This window comes from Staurois parvus, unplaced genomic scaffold, assembly GCF_062004578.1.
Source record: "Staurois parvus isolate SC_StPar_1 unplaced genomic scaffold, SC_StPar_1.0 ptg000564l, whole genome shotgun sequence".
NCBI lineage: Eukaryota > Metazoa > Chordata > Amphibia > Anura > Ranidae > Staurois > Staurois parvus.
The window spans coordinates 225,428-247,037 of record NW_028318360.1 but is presented as its reverse complement, the minus strand read 5'-3'; the positions used below and the strand labels follow the sequence as shown (position 1 = coordinate 247,037).

At 48.0% G+C, this 21,610-nt stretch overlaps 1 protein-coding gene across 2 annotated transcripts in view; it reads right to left on the bottom strand.

Annotated features, from left to right (window-relative positions):
• ASPNAT (aspartate N-acetyltransferase) overlaps positions 1-18,247 on the bottom strand; it is a 70,967-nt gene extending 52,720 nt beyond the window's left edge. For both annotated transcript variants that reach the window (XM_089691522.1, XM_089691523.1), the window contains exon 1: positions 17,633-18,247. In XM_089691522.1, coding sequence (XP_089547648.1) covers positions 17,633-17,966 — 334 coding nt within the window. In that variant the 5' untranslated portion in view covers positions 17,967-18,247. The remainder of the gene's footprint in view (positions 1-17,632) is intronic.
• Between the last annotated feature and the right edge of the window lie 3,363 nt (positions 18,248-21,610).

Below are 21,610 nucleotides of genomic sequence, written 5' to 3'. Positions count from 1 at the left end.
AAAAAATCATTTTCATTCATTTTTAATATTCAAAGCAAACTCACTCATCCATATATCCAGCCTTTATTTTGTTGTTAAATCATTCTGAAGAACACCCCCTAGCATCTCTAGTCTAGACATGGTCATCTGGAGAAAAGGAAGATGATTGGTGTAGCATTTACTTCCTGGAATCAATCTGCCCTTAGCTCAGGCATGCAAGCAGAAGGGTGTGCTCAGCAGAAAATGACCCCCCACACCCTCTCTTCCTCCAGATGAAAGAAAAAAATTGCCAATGAAGACTCCTGGGATGTAAGACATCATTCTGGCCTGGGCCAGAAACAATGTAAAAAGAAATTAAAACAAGTAAGCACAGTATGGCATGCCTTGCTATTTACTATTGCTAGCAGCATAAGCATAAAAATAGTTAATATTGATTGAGAGAGTTCAGTTCAGTCTTTTTGCTGGTTTGGTGATGTCACCACAGTGTCTTCTGTTGCGAAGATGGCAACATTTTTCCAAGACTGAGTGGAGCTCAAATAATGATGTGAATACTGCTCTGTCTTGGAGCAAAACAAGCCCAATTCTAGTGACAACAAGCCCCCTAGGGAGGCACGTAAATGACAGGCTGGGCTCACAGGGAATGGGCAGAATGACAGTGTTGCTGCTCTGAAAAGGATATCTGGTGCTTGGCTGCGGGGGAAGTCAGAGACAGCACTGGAGCAGATAAGTTCTACATGGCACTTCTGATCAGACAAGGCACTCTGAGCACGCCAGAGATGATTTCATGTGTGCTACTTTCAGACATCTTTGGAACTACATTTCCCATGATTCCATGTGTGCTGCCGTACTTCTGTGTTCGAAAGGACAGCACAAAGTGGGGACAGGAAACAATGATTATGCAAGGTATGTTGCTACATTTATTCTTTATTTTCCATGGAGGTTTTAGTAACACTTTATATCCAGGGCCAGGACAAGGGCTGGGCAGAAAGCACACGTGCCCTGGGCGCAGGGGTGCTATGTGAGGGCACTGCAAGCCAATGAGAACTCTGCTCTCCAGCTACCTGAATGACAGGAGTGTTGCTGCTGTTACTCCTGTCATTCAGAACAAAGCACAGTGCAGGGCTGTGAAAGCTGCTGGAGGGAGGATTCTACTTTCTCCCTCCCTCCAGCTGCGGGACTGGAATCTCCTCACCCTACCTCCTCCTGACACCAATGCTGGGGGGTTTTATTCCATCCACTGACACGTGTACTGGTGGTTATTATTATGTCCACTGACACCTATGCTAGGGTAAAATTAATGCGTCCACTGATGCCAGTGCTGGGATTTTTTTCTTGTGACCGGGGGAAGGAGTTCAGTTTGGCATCTTCGCCCTGGGCACTGGTTGACCTTGTCCCACTACTGTTTCTTTCCATTTATGGTCTTCTTGCTTCTGATGTTTTTCACAGCTCCATCTCTTCCTTTCTCTAGGATAGACCAGCTGTTAGGATGAGCGCCCCGTAGCAGTACAGGAAGGAGAGGTGTTCTTCCGAACCCCCGCACATGTCCATTGTTCTTTCCACTCTGCAGATGAGCTGGTCAGCTGTAACCAGAGAGAGAGCATTGTAGCTGCTGAGTTCATCTGCAGCGACAAGGGTTAGCAATGCACATGTACGGGGCTCAGAAGGACAGTGCTCGCTCCTCTACCACTAGGGGTCTCTTGTCTTAACCACTGGTCCATCCTAGAGAAGAGGACAGGATGGAGCTGTTATAATTATTAGAAGTGTTTGGCACAGGCTTACTGCACGCACATATGGCCTACAGCAATAGGAAGAGCATAAATGGTTATTTTTAAAATCGGATTAATATATGTATTTATAGAACAGAATGCATAGAGGTTTTTTAAAGGTTAACTAACCCTTTAAGGGGGTACCTGGAAGGAGTGTGTCCTATGGCTACATACTTTGTAGGCATAGGTTTGTAGCCATAAGGACATGTAGGCATAAGTATGTATACTTAGATATGAAAAATGGTCTTCATAAACTTTTGGATGTACTGCATCTCTCGAAGAAGGTTGCTATGAGCTGCAAGTTGTATAATTGTAGAGTACGATATCAGCAGTTGAGGTGTACTGATTACTTATGGCAACTAAACAAATTTGGAAGAGATGGAAGGTCACATCAATGTGGAGAAACATGACTGGGGAATAATTGAATACGATAGCGAAACAGCAGCTGAGTGAATTATTTTCCATGTGAGAAATATGGAAAAAGGTTAATCATTGGTCTAAGGGGCAAATCGCAGGCACGATCAAGTAGGCAAAGCCCTTAGGAATTGCTACTGGGGCCAAACGTTGGGGCCATTTCCATTAATGTTACTGAAAACAAATAGTTACATAATCTAGGATCGTTACGTGACACTACTAGCTCTCAGATTTGACTCTTCGGTTCTACATTATTTATTAGGCTTGTGTAATATGGCAATACACGGAACAGCGCTGAGATAGTAAGTGCAGAAGTTCTGAGGAAACAAAAGATGCACAATACAGATCTGACAACAGTAAGCTGAAATCTGTTAATATGATATGAGGGGGGGGGGGGGGGTAATTTGTACATGTCCACCTCTTAAACTAGAGCTCCAGCCAAAACTGTTTTGTTTAGAGTTAGGGCTGCAACTAATGATTATTTTCATAATCAGTTAGTTGGACAATTATTGTTTCAATTCGATTAATTGATTAATCAGATAAAAACCTCAAAAAAGTGTGTTTTATCATTTGGTTAATATGTAAAGTTTTAAAAAAACACAATTAATTCTGGAATATCTATATGCAGTGGGAAATATAAAAAAAACAGCATTACGGTAAGGAACAAAATATCTAATCCACTCTGAGAATAAGAGACAGAAAAGATATACTGTATATACTATTAGAGGTTATATCTGGTACATATCAGACTCAGAGACCAAAATTTTTACTGAAAGAAAAAAAAATATATAAAAATATCTAAAATTCTGTTTTGCAGATTTTCAGACAGGATTGTAATATATTATTATGCATGACAGACTACCTTGTCATTGGCAGGTAACTTGATAACTGTTCCTGCTGTCACTTATGATGGCAATACACAAATTCACTTTTTATTTGAAAATTTTTGTTTGTTCAACTTTTTTAAAAATTTATTTAAAAAAATAGCCCTTTATAGTACATAAACAGAAGATAATCACTACTATAATGGGTTAATTTATACTATAAAGCAGTGAAAGTATATATATATATATATATATATATATATATATATATATATACACACACACACACATTTATGTTTTAAAATATACCCATAAGTAGGATATACAGGGTATATGAAGGCATGAAGGGTTGAGAGGGAAAATCAATGTTTTATATTAAAGTAGTACTGAAGGCTGAGAAGGTAAACACCTGGCTATATCCCCAACAACTAGGTACAGTCTTTTAAATAGGCCCTAAGGAACAGAAGCACAACTCCACATATAAAAGCCAAAATTATATTTTATTTAAGATTGTTAAGGAAAAGCCAACACATTTAGGGGGTTATGAAAGCCCCCCCCCCTCTTCAGGGTGGTTGAAAAGGATCAAAAGTCTGAAATGTGGACCAGACATTAGTATAAAAAGCACAGGTAATTTAATGTCAGTTCTTTGTACTTCTCAGTTTGGGTGGAAAAAATCCGTAATGCATTGCCATTTCTTTATAAATTTAAACAAAAAGACCCCTTTTGCATGGCCATTCTGATCAGATCCGCCTTTCGCTTTTCAAGTGGACCTGATTGGAAGGTCCATTCATCTCTATGTAATGGACACAAGTCCATTTACACCCACCTACCCCAGGGTCCTATCGGGTCCCCCCCAAAAATGGAAGAGGATCTGTTGGGTGTAGTAAGTGGACAGAGTTGTCAGTTTGCTCCCAGCCACCCATACAGCAGAATGGGCTTTGTCCATGTCCACTCTTCAGAAACTGAGCAGACATGGATGTCATCTGCCCACTCTGCTCAAATCAGCAGGGGATCAGCCCACAAATGCCCTGCTAATTGGATCAGAATCCACCCCGTGTGAAAGGAGCCTAAAACATTTTACTATTATATGTAAAGTAGCAATGCATGGTTTAGCCTTTTCTTTTTTTTTTTACTATATTGTAATGTCCAAATGACATTTTATACATTCCTACAAAATTTCTATGAAAACCGATAACTCCAGGTGAGCTCTGGTGCGTTGCAGAAAATGGCAGCATGTCTGCAACCCCCCTGAAGGCAGCATTACCCTGTGAGTGGGGCACAATTGTTTTTTATTTGCCCTTGCAGTGACTAGTGTTGATCAAGTGCAGAAAAATGCCAGTCACCGCACATGGTTTGAATGGGCCCTACAAAAATGGAAATCACGTGAATAAATGGTGACCATTGTCAGTCCTGGGTTTTTTTTTTGTAGATTGTCCCAAACCCTGGTACTATCACCGCTGTCCTATCCTCTAATCCAGAGACATTGGGGTTGATTTACTAAAACCAGAGGGTGCAAAATCTGGTGCATAGAAACCAATCAGCTTCCAGTTTTCTTTTTTATCAAAGCTTAATTGAACAAGTCGAAGTTAGAAGCCGATTGACTACCATGCACAGCTGCAGCAGATTCTCAGTGCTCCTGGTTTAGCAAATCAAACCCATTATCTGCATAGAGTCAAAATCTATGGGTAGAATAAATAACGTCTTATCAATATGGCCGTAGGGTGCATAATTGTGATGGGGAAATTAGACTGTAAGTTCCTGTAAGGTGGAGGAACTTGGACTTATCTCTAAAAGACTGCATATTACAGCTATACAAAGCGGAGAAAATGGTTCCTCCTTATGTAGGGAATCACCACAGGCTGCTTCTGAAACTGCTGGTCAGCGGCACCAACAACTGTTGAGAAAGACGCATTAGTCGCGGCCTTAATCTTTGCAGCGGTGGGTGTACATGCAATTTCATCATGCTGTGTTCCTAGTCCTCTTCGTTAATGGGATGAGTGGTCAACGGAAAAAAATAATAGGCAGTTAAAATCGAAATGTCAGCAACTTGAGCTGGATCAATACAGCACAGGAATACACCCACTGGTGCATTAGATACTAGCTACTAGATATCAGGATCTATGCATAACTTAGGGAGATTACAAGGCTGAATACCAAATTCTAAATACTCATGACTAAGTAAATAGAATCTGGGGCAGACCAGTGACTTAGGTGTTAGCATGTCTGCCTTGCAGCCCTTGGGTCCCATGTTATCTGCATGGAGTTTGCATGCTCTTCCTGTGCTTGCATGTGGTTTCCTCCTGTTAGTAATGCCCTTACATTGATTTTAATGGAAACCTCAGAGGGAAAAGTGCATACATGTAATCCAAGATTTAAAATGGTTCTAAAGGCAGGAGGTATTTTACGTAATTCATTCTATGCATTAAGGTTAAAAACCTTCTGCATGCAACTACTGCTTAGCCCCCCTCCCCCCCCAGCCCCCTTTATATTTACATAAGCCCAATCCCGATTCAATAATGTGTATTAGAGCACCAGTTCTATCCCTCCTCATAGACTCAGAGGCAGCAGCGGCACCCATTGGCTCCTGCTGCAGTAAATAACAGCCAGTGAGGAGAAAGCAGGAGGTGGACACACAGAGCCAGCTCATGAGCAAGCACGAATGTGTGCCCCCATAGCAAGCAGCTTGTTATTGGGGCACCCAGCAGAGAGGAGATGCCAAGAGTGCCGGCAGGGAACCCATAAAGAGGTGAATTGGGGCTGCACTGTGCAAACCATTGTGACATTTTAGCATTAACCTGTACATTCAGAAAGTTCCCTAATTTCCTGTCTGGTAACAGAAGGATAAAAAGGTGACAGTAAATCTCTGTAAGGACTAATTCACACTAGTGCAGTGACCAGCAGTAAAACACCAGTCACTGCTAGGATACACAGGAAACAATTGTTTTCAGTGCGTCCTAATCAAACTGAAACACAGTCTGGAGCTGAGCTGCACTGATCTGCAATTAAATGCAGACATGCTGCATGTTATCGCAGTGCACTGGACAGGACAGCATGTACAGTAGAGGAGATTCAGAGTGGGTACTACAACCAGGATCTCAGTGTTTCATGCTTTCGGTGCAGGACTACTCTGTGCTGAGGCTTCAGGTGTAGGACTAGGTGAATATGAAACAGAATAGTTGTATTATTGGTATATTTATACATTTTTACATATTTATATATACTTTAAATTTTAAACGAAAGCAGGACTAAAGTCCAGCTGTAAAAAACTGCAAGCAGGCCGGCTTTTATTGCAGAAGAGACATGCACTGTAACCTGCCTGCTTGCTGTCTCCTCTGGCACTGTAAACTGAGCTGAGCATGTGCAGCTCAGCTTACTGTGCTGGGCTGATCTCCGAGTGCCAGGATCATGGCTTCCTGCACATGCACAGGAGTGACGTCATCCCCCGCCGGCCAATGAAGAGGCCCGAAGGCTGACACTCAGAAGAAGATGCTAGGGCCGGCACAGGACAATTGAACAAGTAGGTACGGAGACTTTAGTTCTGCTTTAAGTAGTTCAATTCTAAGCGCTTGTTTGAGGGGATGGTTAAATGTTTGTTCAGGCATGATAGGGTTAAGAGCTCATCATTTCAGCCAACTCATCAGGTATATGAGCAGTGGGTGGCCCTGTTGGCACCCTCCCAAACATCCTATCTGAAAATTAAAAGACCCAGGCCAAACATTTCTGGCCAAGCAGCATCTGCATCCATTCAAATGGAGTCAAAGGAGAGGTTTGCAAAGGGTATAAAGCTCAGGCTAGCTACACTATTCACACTGGTGCCAGCCCCCTGAAACTGAAAACTAACTGTGCCAGGGCTCCTGAAGCTGAAAACTACCCGTGCCGGGGCTCCAGAAGCCGAAAACTAAACGTGCCGGGCTCCAGAAGCCGGACGCTACCCGTGCCGGGCTCCAGAAGCCGGACGCTGCCCGTGCCGGGCTCCTGTGGCCGGACGCTACCCCTGCCGGGCTCCTGTGGCCGGACGCTACCCCTGCCGGGCTCTTGTGGCCGGACGCTACCCCTGCCGGGCTCCTGTGGCCGGACGCTACCCCTGCCGGGCTCCTGTGGCCGGACGCTACCCCTGCCGGGCTCCTGTGGCCGGACGCTACCCCTGCCGGGCTCCTGTGGCCGGACGCTACCCCTGCCGGGCTCCTGTGGCCGGACGCTACCCCTGCCGGGCTCCTGTGGCCGGACGCTACCCCTGCCGGGCTCCTGTGGCCGGACGCTACCCCTGCCGGGCTCCTGTGGCCGGACGCTACCCCTGCCGGGCTCCTGTGGCCGGACGCTACCCCTGCCGGGCTCCTGTGGCCGGACGCTACCCCTGCCGGGCTCCTGTGGCCGGACGCTACCCCTGCCGGGCTCCTGTGGCCGGACGCTACGCGTGCCGGGCTCCTGTGGCCGGACGCTACCCGTGCCGGGCTCCTGTGGCCGGACGCTACCCGTGCCGGGCTCCTGTGGCCGGACGCTACCCGTGCCGGGCTCCTGTGGCCGGACGCTACCCCTGCCGGGCTCCTGTGGCCGGACGCTACCCCTGCCGGGCTCCTGTGGCCGGACGCTACCCCTGCCGGGCTCCTGTGGCCGGACGCTACCCCTGCCGGGCTCCTGTGGCCGGACGCTACCCCTGCCGGGCTCCTGTGGCCGGACGCTACCCCTGCCGGGCTCCTGTGGCCGGACGCTACCCCTGCCGGGCTCCTGTGGCCGGACGCTACCCCTGCCGGGCTCCTGTGGCCGGACGCTACCCCTGCCGGGCTCCTGTGGCCGGACGCTACCCCTGCCGGGCTCCTGTGGCCGGACGCTACCCCTGCCGGGCTCCTGTGGCCGGACGCTACCCCTGCCGGGCTCCTGTGGCCGGACGCTACCCCTGCCGGGCTCCTGTGGCCGGACGCTACCCCTGCCGGGCTCTTGTGGCCGGACGCTACCCCTGCCGGGCTCCTGTGGCCGGACGCTACCCCTGCCGGGCTCCTGTGGCCGGACGCTACCCCTGCCGGGCTCCTGTGGCCGGACGCTACCCCTGCCGGGCTCCTGTGGCCGGACGCTACCCCTGCCGGGCTCCTGTGGCCGGACGCTACCCGTGCCGGGCTCCTGTGGCCGGACGCTACCCGTGCCGGGCTCCTGTGGCCGGACGCTACCCGTGCCGGGCTCCTGTAGCTGAAAACAAATGTAGTGGATTCAAACTGCTGGCATTTGCCCATAACTGAAAGTGTCACTTTTGAATGGCCAAAAAAAAAAAAGGGGCGGGGGGGGCATATTCTGAAATATGTGATAGGCTGCAAAATTCCTTGAGTCAGCAGCCTAGAATCGAATATTGTAGGCCTTTGCTATAAGCCTTCAATGGGCAACATTTTTCTTTAGCATAAACTCCTCTAGACTATGAAGCATGCATCTGAATTCGCTCATCAATATGCAAAGTGCTTTATCCCAAAACAACAAAACATTTGACAGATTTACCAGTAAACTAAAATCTGATTGGCTGCCAAGGATGACCGCACTTTACCAAGTCAACATGTTAGCTGCCATGCCTGTGTTGAAGACTTTTTGCTCATACAAGCACTATCATATAGAAGTTTCTAAAGCCATGTTTTCGCTCCAAGGAAGGACGATCTGTCATTACCCAGGAAGGGCAAGAGTAGTGCTTAATTCCTCGAATCGATGGGGTCCCGCATGCCCCATCTGCGGAGGTGCGAAGGATGCATCTGCATTGTATGACAGCACTAAGGGTGGGGACAAGGGGCGAGGCCCCGGCAGACTTGTGGTCTCATTGGCCTACATTCCATTCTGTAACTAGGTAACTGTTTCAGGCGATGAGGCTCGCAGGCTCGACGCTCCGTGCTGCTTCGCTATCACATTGCTCAGGCTGAGGACTGCATCTGCTGCACATTATCACGCCCAGATAACTGGATTTCCTGACTGCTGCATTGGAGGGGGAAACCTTGATTACACCGCAGTATACTGCAAGGTACCCTCCTGGCCACAGCAGAACATGCCGGTGTGTCCTTCGTACTCTCAGCAACCATTGTCCTACATGAAGAGGCTGGGACAAAGCAAGAAAGGACAGCAGGAAAGTGGCGAGATGCTAAGCCAACGCTATGAAGTCCTTCTGACTACGAGAAACTTCCAGGCACCCCCCCCCTCCCCCGGCACCACCTTTCCATATCCCTGAGCTCATCCGGGTTTATTCAGTACAGCAATGCAAAGGGCAGTGAGGATGTGATAACCAGAAAACCGGTGGCAATGCACTACGCTGAAATGTGATTGGTCAATGCCAGCAATGGCACTTTAACTGCACTTCACACTCTATTACATAGGCCTGAGAGTCTACAGCCAACCAACCATCAGAGAAGCACTGAAGGACCACAACCAATCAAGGCCCTCCTGGTGCCCTCCAGTACTGGCGAAACCTCTAATTCCCAGCATGCCACACGTGTTAGAGGGCACTAGGTTACCCAATCCGCAATTTGACTGTCTGGCATGGAATTTGCAGCCGACAGGCACCAGACAGCCTTGCCCATCCCTGATCCCCCCACTGCAGTCCCTGAGAATCTCTGAACTTAGCAGTGGTGCAAATATAAGGGGAAAGTGCAGTCATCCGTAGCATAGAAACGCTGATTTATCCATTCAGAACTGAGTGCTTGCAGCAGATGGCTGCCGAGTGTTTGCAGCAGGTACTCAAACAAATGTGCTTAAAGCTCACCATACATTTATTTATTTATTTATCGAGTTTATATAGCGCCAAAGGGTTTGCTCAGCGCTGTACAATAGAGGGGGGGACAATACACGAAACAGTACAGTAACATCAAACAGTACACAAGAGGTAAGAGGGCCCTACTCTTTCGAGCTTACAGTCTTGGCGATGTTCCGGAGGTGGAGCCTGCATGTGTTTGTAAGTGATTTGACATGAGGTTGAAAGGAAAGGTTTGAGTCCAGAATGACGCCAAGGACCTTGGCTTGCTGGGCGGGATTGATGGTGGTGTTGTTGGTAGTGATGGAAAGGATGGGGGGGGGGGGCGCGGGAAGGGGGAAAGACGAGAAGCTCGGTTTTGGAGAGGTTGAGTTTGAGGAAATGGAGCGACATCCAGTCAGAGATGTCGTGTAGGAGGTGAGTGATGCGGGCGGAGAATGTGGGGGTGAGGTGAGGGGTGGATAGGTAGATTTGAGTATCATCAGCGTAGAGGTGGTAATTGAAGCCGTGGGAGTGTATGAGTTTGCCAAGGGAGGAGGTGTAGATGGAGAAGAGAAGGGGTCCAAGGACAGAGCCCTGGGGGACCCCAACAGAGAGGGGGAGGGAAGAGGAGGTGGCACCGTTGTAGGAAACGCTGAAGGAGCGTTGGGATAGATAGGACGAGAACCAGGAGAGAGCGGTGTCTCTGATGCCAAGGGAGAGTAGTTTGTTAAGGAGGAGGGGGTGGTCAACTGTGTCAAAGGCTGCGGAGAGGTCTAGGAGAAGGAGGACAGAGTAGTCGCCTTTGGCTTTGGCGGTTAATAGATCGTTGGTGATTTTGAGGAGGGCAGTTTCGGTGGAGTGTAGGGGACGGAAGCCGGACTGTAGTGGGTCAAGGAGGTTGCTGTCAGTTAGGTGGGCGCTTAAGCGATCGTAGACCAAGCGCTCAAGGAGCTTGGAAGTGAGTGGCAGCAGGGAGATGGGTCTGAGGTTGTTGAGGTCAGTGGGGTCAAGGGAGGGCTTTTTGAGTATGGGGGTGATGTGTGCATGTTTTAGGGGGGAGGGGAAGATGCCAGTAGAGAGGGAGAGATTGAAGATGTGGGTAAGGGAGCGGATGAGGGAAGGGGGGGGGGTGACCAGAGGAGTTGAGAGGGGATAGGGTCCAGGGGGCAGGTAGTGAGGCGGGCTTCTGAGAAGACTCTGGTGACTTCCTCAGTGGTAGTAGGGCTGAAGGAGTGCAGTGATGGGGGGTTACGGTAGGCAGGGCCTTGGGTGTGGTGGGGGGCGGAGCCGTTGCGAGGTCAGAGGAGGGGAGAGATGAGGGGGTTATGGAAGGGGGGAGGCTAGATGGGGAGGTAGATTGCAAGTTGACTATGTCCTTGCGGATTGCGTCAATCTTGTTATGGAGATGAGTGGCAATCTCGTGGGCGGTAAGTGAGGTACTGAGTGGAGGAGGGGGGGGAGAGAGCAGGGAGTTGAAGGTGGAGAAGAGTCGGCGAGGGCAGGTGGAGAGGGTGTTGATCAGGTCAACGAAGTAGGCCTGCTTGGCGGCGTGGAGGGAGAAGGTGTAGGTGAGGAAGGCAGATTTGTAGAGGGAGAATGCATGAGGGGACCTGGTTTTGCGCCATAGTCTCTCCAGCGCACGACTGCGACGTTTGAGGCATTTAGTATGGTCGTTCTGCCATGGTTGGAGAGGTCTGGGTTTGATGTTGCGTGTGGTTAGGGGTGCCAGAGAGTCTAGGGTAGCTGATAGTGAGTCATTGTACGCGGTGGTGGCTAGGTCAGGACATGACAGTGGAAGGATGCTGTCGTGTAAGTGGTCGGCAGCCGAGTGGAGGGGGGCCGGGTGCAGGTTGCGGAGATTGCAGCTGGTGATGGTTTGGCGCACTGGGGGGGGGAGTTAGGGGAAGGGGAGATGGAGAACGTGAGGAGGTGGTGGTCGGAGAGAGGGAAGGGGGTGTTAGTGAAGTGGTTAAGGGTACAGAGGTTGGAGAAGACGAGGTCCAGGGTGTTCCCATTGATGTGGGTGGAGGATTGAGTGTATTGTGTGAGCGCGAAGGAGGAGGTTAGGTGGAGGAGTTGGGAGGTAGCTGGGGTGTTGTCGTTGATGGGGATGTTGAAGTCTCCGAGGATGATGGTCGGTAGCTCAGAGGAGAGGAAGAAGGGAAGCCAGGCGGCAAAGTCATCCAGGAAGCGGGCTATGGATCCGGGGGGCCTGTAGATCACTGCGATCCTAAGGGGGGTGGGTGAGAAGAGCCGGATGCAGTGAGCCTCAAAGGAGGAGAAGGTTAGGGAGGGGGGGTTAGGGAGGACCTGGAAGGTGCTCAGCGGTGATAGGAGCAGGCCGACACCACCACCTTTGTGACCGCTCAGTCTAGGTGAATGGGACCAGACGAGACCTCCATGGGAGAGTGCCGCAGGGGAGGTAGAGTCAGTGGCCTGTACCCAGGTTTCGGTGATGGCTAGGAGGTTGAGGGAGCTTGAGATAAAGAGGTCATGGATGGCAGTTAGTTTGTTGCAAACCGAACGGGCGTTCAGAAGTGCAACCGAGAGAGGGGGGATGGATGCGGGGAGGAGGTGCACAGGTACAACCTGGCTGTGCAATCTTTGTATGATCACCTTAAAGCTCACCATACATGCTACAACCTGGCTGTGCAATCTTTGTATGATCACCTTAAAGCTCACCACACACGTCGCAATCCGATTGTACAATCTCCTTACCTATCAACAAGTATGTAGTGCAAAGGCACATCAGATTGAAAGCAGATTGATTGGATACTGTAGGAAGGTCCTCATATTACATAGTTTTGGTAGATTTAAAGTTGATTGTACAGAGATTTTATGGTTAGATTGCAACATTCATGGTGAGCCTTAAAGCGGAGTTCCAGACGTTTTTGTGTTCATTAAAAGTCAGCAGAAACAAAAACTTTAGCTGCTGACTTCTAATAATCACACACTTTCCTGTTCCAGGGTCCAGAGGTGTGCTCACCCGCACCATCCTTTCCCCCCTTCTCTCCTCCATGGCACCGGCATCTCAACTGTGGGCACCAGGCTGTGACAGCTTGCAGCTTCACAGCCTGGTGACCACTGCGCATGCACGAGTTGCGCTGCACCTCCTGATTGGTCCGGCAGTCTTCTGCGACCTGTGAAAGTTCCCAGGAGACTGCGGGAGGAAGGAGGGGGCTGAACTTCCGGCTCCCTTCACCGCGGCGAACTGAGCCGGACGTGGGAGCGGGTACCTGTCAAAACCAGGTACCCGCTCCCCCCAAAAGGTGCCAAATATGGTAGTGGAGGGGGGGAGGAGCCAAACAAGTGAAGCTTCCACTTTTGGGTGGAACTCCGCTTTAATCTCAGCACACCGGTCACAATCTGTTTATACGATCTCCTTGAGATCTTCCAACAACTACATAGTGCAAGGGTGTGCCTAGCTGGGTATAATTTGATTGGATAGATTAGGTAGGTCCTCATATTCCATAATTTTGGTAAATCTAATGTTGACTGTACAAAGATTGTATAATCAGATTGTAATGTGTAAGGTGACCCAGAGGTTTACCAAAACAAAAAACTATGTAATGCGAGGACCTACCTAAACTATCCAATCAATCTGTATCCAACCAAATTCCAGATCTAAAGGAGAATCTGACCATACAATCTTTGTACAATCAACTTTACAATGACCAAATCTATGTAATACAAGGGCCTCAACTATCCAATCTGTATTTGATCAGACAGGCCCTTGTACTACACAGTCAAAGGAGTTTGTATAACGTGTGGTAAGCCTTAGAGCCATCATACACATTATGATCTGGCCATACATTCTTTGTACAATCAACTTTAGACAACGATGTAATACGAGGACCTAACTAATATAGTCAATCAATTTGAATCCAGCCAGGCAGGCTCTTGAACTACACATAATGGCTTTCTGTGCCATCTATGGTAGTTTTTTTTTTCCTTTAATAATTAATTACTGACCACTTTGTAATCTTAGTTACATAGTTAGTCTGGCTGAAAAAAGACAAAAGTCCATCCAGTTCAACCATTAAAAAAAAAAAAAGTTATAATCCTATACCCACAGTTGATCCAGAGGAAGGCAAAAAAAAAAACAGCAAAGCACGATCCAATTTACTCCTGTAGGGAAAAAATCCTTCCTGATCCCCTGAGAGGCAATCAGATATTCCCTGGATCGACTTTACCTATAGTATCCAGTTACAATCTGATTGTATCATCTGATGTAACATCTACTTCTATTATCTGCAAACTGTATCAATGTTTTCTATTTTTGAAAACAAAATAAATATATTGGACAAAAAAAATGAGTTTGTTAAAGTTAAAGCGTTAAGCCCCATCACCAGAATATTGATACATCCACATAAAAGCATTCACATAAAAAAACAACCATTTCTAACCATTTCACATGCGGATCAACGTTTAGCCTGGGTTCACACATCTGCGTTGCGGCATATCGCATGTGATTCGCACAGGAATCACACGGCATTCTTGTGCAAATCCCAAGCAAATTATGTGCGGTGCGATTTGAGCATACATACATTTTGTATGGCTCAAATCGCACCCCATCCGCATGAAAAAGGTGCAGGACCCTTTTTTTTTCGTCCACACTAGAATTGGATAGCATGCGTATTCACACCCATGTAATCAGACTCTGCACACCGCACCAATTTTGGGGTGTTGTTAACATACACACCCGCAGCGGTTCGCATGAATGGGGTGCAATTGTGATGCGGAGAGAGAATTCTCACAGAAACCGGTGCGACTTCAGAACCACGTCAGTGTGAACCCAGGCTACACCAGAGATGTGATATATAGAGGACCTCCTTCCAGTAGAGCCGTACTGCAGCATTGTCTCTTCTATCAGAGGGATAGGTGTGATCCAGTACTGCACCAGCGGAGGTACCCCAGCTTAACCCTGCACGGCTGGAGCTTCCCAACTGCGCTACTGCTAGTATTGTATGATCAAGATTTACATTTATACTGCAACCCGTGTTCCCTGTGTGCTTCTACATGCATTTTTTTTAACTGCATTCCATATGCAGTGCATTCCGGTGTGAAAAAATAAAAAAATGCAGCATGCTCTACTTTTTTTTTTTTAAGTGCATGTGAAAGAACTGCAATGGTGTAAACTAGGCTCATCCAAATACATTCATTTTTCTTGCATATGCGTTCATGCTGTTTAAAAATGCATTCAATTCCATATGGTGTAAATGAGCCCTATCCCTGCGTACTCTCCATTATACTTTTATTTATTTGCCCTAATTGTTACATTTTCAGGACAAGCTTTTTTTTTTTTTCTGAGGGGGGTTGGAATGCGATTACCAGTGAACACCATTAAAGCTTGTCCTGAAAATGTAGCTGCTGGCATAAAAGAAATGACCATGGACAGAACTCCGTTCTTTTGTTGCAAGTGCACTGATACGGCTACAATCACTCCGAGCGTGACTAACCCAGCACAACTTTCCAGCTAACCCAATGGGACGCCCCACTGCAGCAGCCCTGAAAGTGAGGCCAGACTGGATCTAACTGGTTCCTACCCACGCTCAGGCAATCTGATACCCTACTGCTCATTCTCCGTATTCAGGACGCATTAAACCGATTAAAAGATACAAATGATTCGGAGGTTCTGCTATTTCGATCAGTGCAGCGACAGTTCTGCATAGCAGCTGAAGTCTGACACACACACCCCCTTCACACGGTCATGCAGAGAGCAAGGATGGTCATTTCACATCACTTGCAGCATCCTTGCGTTTCACTTTAGCACAGTGCAGGGGGAGTCATCCTAATATCTGGGCCAAGACACTATCTGCATGGAGTTTGCATGTTCTCCCTGTGCTTGCTTGGGTTTCTGCTGGGTACTCCAGCTTCCTCCCACACTCCAGAAACATGCTGGGAGCTTGACTGACTTCTGGCTACAATGACCCTAGTATGTATGCAGGGGCGGACTGACCATTTGGAAACTCGGGCACTACCCGAGGGCCCGGGGTCAGTAGGGGGTCCATGAGCTGCCCCTGGTACCTTTTTCATAGGCTTTTTTGAGTTTGGGCAAGCACACAGGGGCCCCATGATCCCCTATTGCCCAGGGGCCCCATGAGTTGTCAGTCCGCCCATGTATGTATGTGATGTAGGACCTTCGATTGTAAGCTCTTGAGGGCAGGGATTCATAGAACAGTATGTGAATGCACAACATGCAAAGTGCTGCGCAAATTGTCTGCACTGTATAAATGTCTGTAATAAGTAATTAGCTCCCGAGGATTACTGCACTTTGCTCAGTGTGCCAGATCCTGCTACACATAGGCTGAAAAGTTGGGTTGTATGCCTGATACACATACTGCAATCAGGTTGTACAATTTCAGTCAGATTGTATAGACATCTTAATGTCTATGAAAGCAATTAAGATACAACCCCATAAGTCAGATTGTACAGAGGTCTCAAAGTCTATGGAAGCGACTAGGATTACAAGTCTTTGGATGGATAGTACAGAAAAGTCAATTCTATGGAAACAATTAAAATGCAACCCTTTGGCTGAATTGTACTGTCATCTTAATGTCTATAGATGCAATTAAGACACAACTCTTTGGTTGAATTGTGCCGAAATCTCAATGACTATGGAAGAGATAGAGATAAAACTCTTTGACTGGGTTGTACTGAACTCTCAATGTCTATGGAAGCAATGAAGATCCAACCCTTCGATTGGATTGTACAGGCATCCTAATGTCTATGGAACCAATTGAGATACAACTCTTTGGCTTGATTGTACAGAAATCTCAGTGTCTATGAAAGAGATTGAGCTACAACTCTTTGGTTGGATTATATAGAAATCTCAATGTCTGCGGAAGAGACAAAGATACAACTCTTTGGTTGGATTATATAGAAATCTCAATGTCTGTGGAAGAGATAGAGATACAACTCTTTGGTTGGATTGTATAGAAATCTCAATGTCTGTGGAAGAGATTTAGATACAACTCTGGTTGGATTGTATAGAAATCTCAATTTCTATGGAAGAGACAGAGATACAACTCTTTGGTTGGATTGTATAGAAATGTCAATGTTTGTAGAAGAGATTGAGATACAACCCTTTGGTTGGATTGTATAGAAATCTCAATGTCTGTGGAAGAGAAAGAGATACAACTCTGGTTGGATTGTATAGAAATCTCAATGTCTAGGGAAAAGAGATACAACTCTTTGGTTGGATTGTATAGGAATCTCAATGTCTATGGAAGAGACAGAGATACGATTCTTTGGTTGGGTTGTATAGGAATCTCAATGTCTGTGGAAGAGACAGAGATACGATTCTTTGGTTGGATTGTATAGGAATCCTAATGTCTAGGGATGTGATTGAGATACAACTCTTTGGTTGGATTGTATAGGAATCTCAAGGTCTACTGAAGCAACTGCGATACAACTCTTTGGTTGATCTCTATGTCTGTGGAAGCAATTAGGACTGGTAAAGCTAATTTGAGGGAGTTGGATAACTTTCACAGATCTGATTGATTCAACTGTCCAACTCGTGATCAAACATCTGGAGGTGAATGGAGCAATCCCACCATTCTTCTGTTTTTTTTATTATCAAGATGACCATTTTCCCCAACTCTTCCTGCACCCCTGTGATGGTGAGATGGAAAAGACTGCAGTGGGTGACCACACTAATGCAGTCCTCCAGTGAACCTGAGTCAGGGGGCTGGTGATTGGATGCCGGTGGCATCCGGTGACAGTGGGTGAGCATGTGACCCAGCAAAGTGAGCAGACAGTGCTGGCGGGGTACCCTTCCCTGGGTGACACCTGGTGACACCCATCCTCCCTAAATCAGACATGCCATCCTGCCATGGCACAGAGGAGGGGATGGGGAGGCCTGTACTGCAGTCTGCAGAGGTGCAATGAATGGATGGATGGATGGGTCAGCATCATCAGAGCCATCATGGCCATCCTTGGCATGTCTTACTTACTTGTGAGCACCGCATAGACGCACTGGAGCACCGGCTGGTACTTTAACCCCCTGAAGGCCGAGCTGGGGATCCTTTCCTTAATCCCTTCATAGAATATTCTCCTGGCCACCTCCTGCTCTGAGGCTTGGAATTCACGAATATACAGCTGCTCCTTCATGCCCTCCTCTGCCCCGGAGCCAGGGGGCGCCAGAGAGGAGGTGCTGCTGCCGGGCAATGGGGGCCACACCTGTCCCGGGGCCACCATCAGGGGGTCCTTCTGGGGCGCCGCTATGGAGCTGGGATCGTCTGCCAGGATTCCCGTCTCACAAACCATCTTTGGAGGCAGAAAATGCATGCAGATGGGGGGTGCGGAGGGGTGCAGAGGCTGCACAGGGGGGGTCGGATGGATGGATGGAGAGCCGCCGCTGGGAGGGAGGGATGGATGGATGGCTGGGGACAGTGAGCGCACAGCGGCCGGGAAGCGGCAAAGAATGTGCTCTGCATGATACACCGCTATTTATACGGCGGCCAAGCCGGTACACCGAGCCAGCGCGGAGCTTCCCGGGCCCTAGCACCGACCACATTGGATGCCGGGGCCCTCCATGTGATGCCTGGGAGGAACCATCACCCCCCCCCCCCCACACACCTATCATTGCTGCTTTATTCCAGGCCATGGGCAATGACAAGGGACCAGCATGACTCTGCAGGTGGAGCCCGGGGACCCAGATGTCACATGACACTGCAGGCAGGCAGAGAATACCATCCCTTCACTGCACGGAGGGCTGAAGTGACCCGGCAAATTCATTACCGCACACTCCTTGGACTCATTATAATCACTGCACGGAGGGCAGAAGTGCACCTAGGGCCATTATCACCCCCCTGCACGTGACACTACAGGCTGTCATTCTAAGTATAATAATTCACTGTAGGGAGGGCAAAAGTGCACCTAGAGCCATCAACATCAACCAGCATATGACACTACATGCAGCCATATTATTAGAATAATTCACTGATGGGAGGGCAGAAGTGCACCTAGGGCCATTATCACCCCCCTGCACATGACACTACATGCAGCCATATGATTAGAATCATTCACTGATGGGAGGGCAGAAGTGCACCTAGGGCCATCACCCAGCGCATGACACTACAAACTGTCATTCTAAGTATAATAATTCACTGTAGGGAGTGCAGAAGTGCACCTAGTGCCATTATCACCCCCCTGCACGTGACACTACAGGCTGTCATTCTAAGTATAATAATTCACTGTAGGGAGGGCAGAAGTGCACCTAGAGCCATCAACATCAACCAGCATATGACACTACATGCAGCCATATGATAAGAATAATTCACTGATGGGAGGGCAGAAGTGCACCTAGGGCCATCACCCAGCGCATGACACTACAAACTGTCATTCTAAGTATAATAATTCACTGTAGGGAGTGCAGAAGTGCACCTAGGGCCATTATCATCGCCCTGCACGTGACACTACATGCAGCCATATGATTAGAATAATTCACTGATGGGAGGGCAGAAGTGCACATACAGTAGTTAGTCTGGCTGAAAAAAGACAAAAGTCCATTCAGTTCAACCATTAAAGAAAAAAAAGTTATAATCCTCTACCCACAGTTGATCCAGAGGAAAGCAAAAAACACCCAACAAAGCATGATCCAATTTGCTCATACTGGGAAAAAAATTCCTTCCTGATCCCCCGAGAGGCAATCTGATATTCCCTGGATCAACTTTACCTATAAATGTTAGTATCCAGTTATATTTATTTATTTCAGGTTCTTATATAGCGCCATCAATTTACGCAGCGCTTTACATATATATTGTACATTCACATCAGTCCCTAACCCTCAAGGGGTGTACAATCTAAGGTAGTTATATTCTGTGTAACTAAGAAAGAATCCAGGACTTTTTTGAAGCAATCCACTGAGCTGGCCAGAACCAACTCTTGAGGGAGTCTATTCCACATTTTCACAGCTCTCACTGTGAAGAAACTTTTCCATGTTTGGAGATTAAATTTCTTTTCCTCCAGATGTAAAGAGTGCCCCCTTGTCCCCTGTGATGACCTCAGGGTGAATAACTCTACACCGGGTTCACTATATGAACCACTGATGTATTTATACATGTTGATCATATCCCCCCTTATGTATTATACATGGAGATCATATCCCCCCTTAATATCCTCTTCTCAAGAGAGAATAAATTCAGTTCCTCTAATCTTTCCTCATAGCTGAGCTCCTCCATGCCTCTTATCAGTTTGGTTGCCCTTCTCTATACTTTCTCCAGTTCCCCAATGTTCTTTTTGTGCATTGGTGCCCCAAACTGAACTGCATATTCCAGATGAGGTCTTACTAATGATTTGTAATATGATATCTCTCGCTGAAGTCTATACCTTTCCTAATACAAGAGAGGATTTTGCTCGCTTTAGAAACTGCAGCTTGGCATTGCATGCCATTATTAAGCTTGTGATCTACCAGAACCCCCAGATCCTTCTCCACCATTGATTCCCCCAGTTGTACCCCCCCAGTATGTATGATGTATGCATATTCTTAGCCCCGAAGTGCAGAACCTTACATTTATCAACATTAAACCTCATTTGCCACATAGTTGCCCAATTACACAGAGCATTGAGGTCGGCTTGTAAGTTGGAGACATCCTGTAAGGACGTTATTCCACTGCACAGCTTGGTGTCATCTGCAAAGACTGAAATGGGATTTATAATCCCAGACCCTATATTGTTTATAAATATATTAAAAAGTAAGGGTCCCTACACTGAACCTTGGGGTACACCACTGACAACCCTAGACCATTCAGAGTATGAATGATTAACCACTACTCTCTGAATACGATCTTTTAGCCGGTTTTCTATACATTTACATACAGATTTTTCCTGTAGACTTTACCTTACACAGCCGTGTGTGGGGAACTGTGTCAAACGCTTTTGCAAAATCCAAGTATACAGCGTCCACCGCCACCCCTCCAAGTATACCACGTTCACAGCCACCTCTCTGTCCAAGTATACCAAATCTACCGCCACCCCTCTGTCCAAGTATACCACGTCCACAGCCACCTCTCTGTCCAAGTATACCACGTCCACCGCCACCCCTGTGTCCAAGTATATCACGTCTACCGCCACCCCTCTGTTATGTATACCACGTCCACAGCCACCCCTCTGTCCAAGTATACCACATCCACCGCCACCCCTCTGTCCAAGTATACCACGTCCACCGCCACCCCTCTGTCCAAGTATACCACGTCCACCGCCACCCCTCTGTCCAAGTATACCACGTCCACCGCCACCCCTCTGTCCAAGTATACCACGTCCACCGCCACCCCTCTGTCCAAGTATACCACGTCCACAGTCACCCCTCTGTCCAAGTATACCATGTCCACCGCCATCCCTCTGTCCAAGTATACCACGTCCACTCAGGGGCGTATCCACCGTGAGGCAAACAAGGCATTTGCCTAGGGTGGCATTTTTCAGGGGGGCGGCGCCGCCCCCCGGAAGAAGGGACACACGAGGCAGCTGGCAGGTGACCGAGGATGGGGACCAGGTGAGTGCCGGCACTGCATGAGCTCACTCACTGGCTGCTACACTCCAGATCAGAGCAGCGCTTGGTGTCAGAGAAGGTTTGCTCCTGGGCTGAGCCGGGTGACAGGTGAGAGATCCGCAGCAGCAGAGAGAGGTGTCGGCTGGCTGCAGCTATGACAGGTGCTGGGTGTCAGTGTTGTGTGTACGGAGGGGATGGGAGGAGTATGAGCAGAAAGAGGCAGACACCTCAGCAGGAGACAGCACAGCAAGGAGGAGGATGGAAGGATGGGATCTGCTGCTCCATGGAGTCAGGGGAGATCACAGCCAGGGAGGACTATTAGTACCAGCTGTACCCAGGATCCTGTCTGCTCTGGCCATGGAGTCTTAGATCTGTAATTGTACTATATGCATATTGCATCTACTGCTGTTATATACTGTTATAGTGAGCAGATCTATACAGC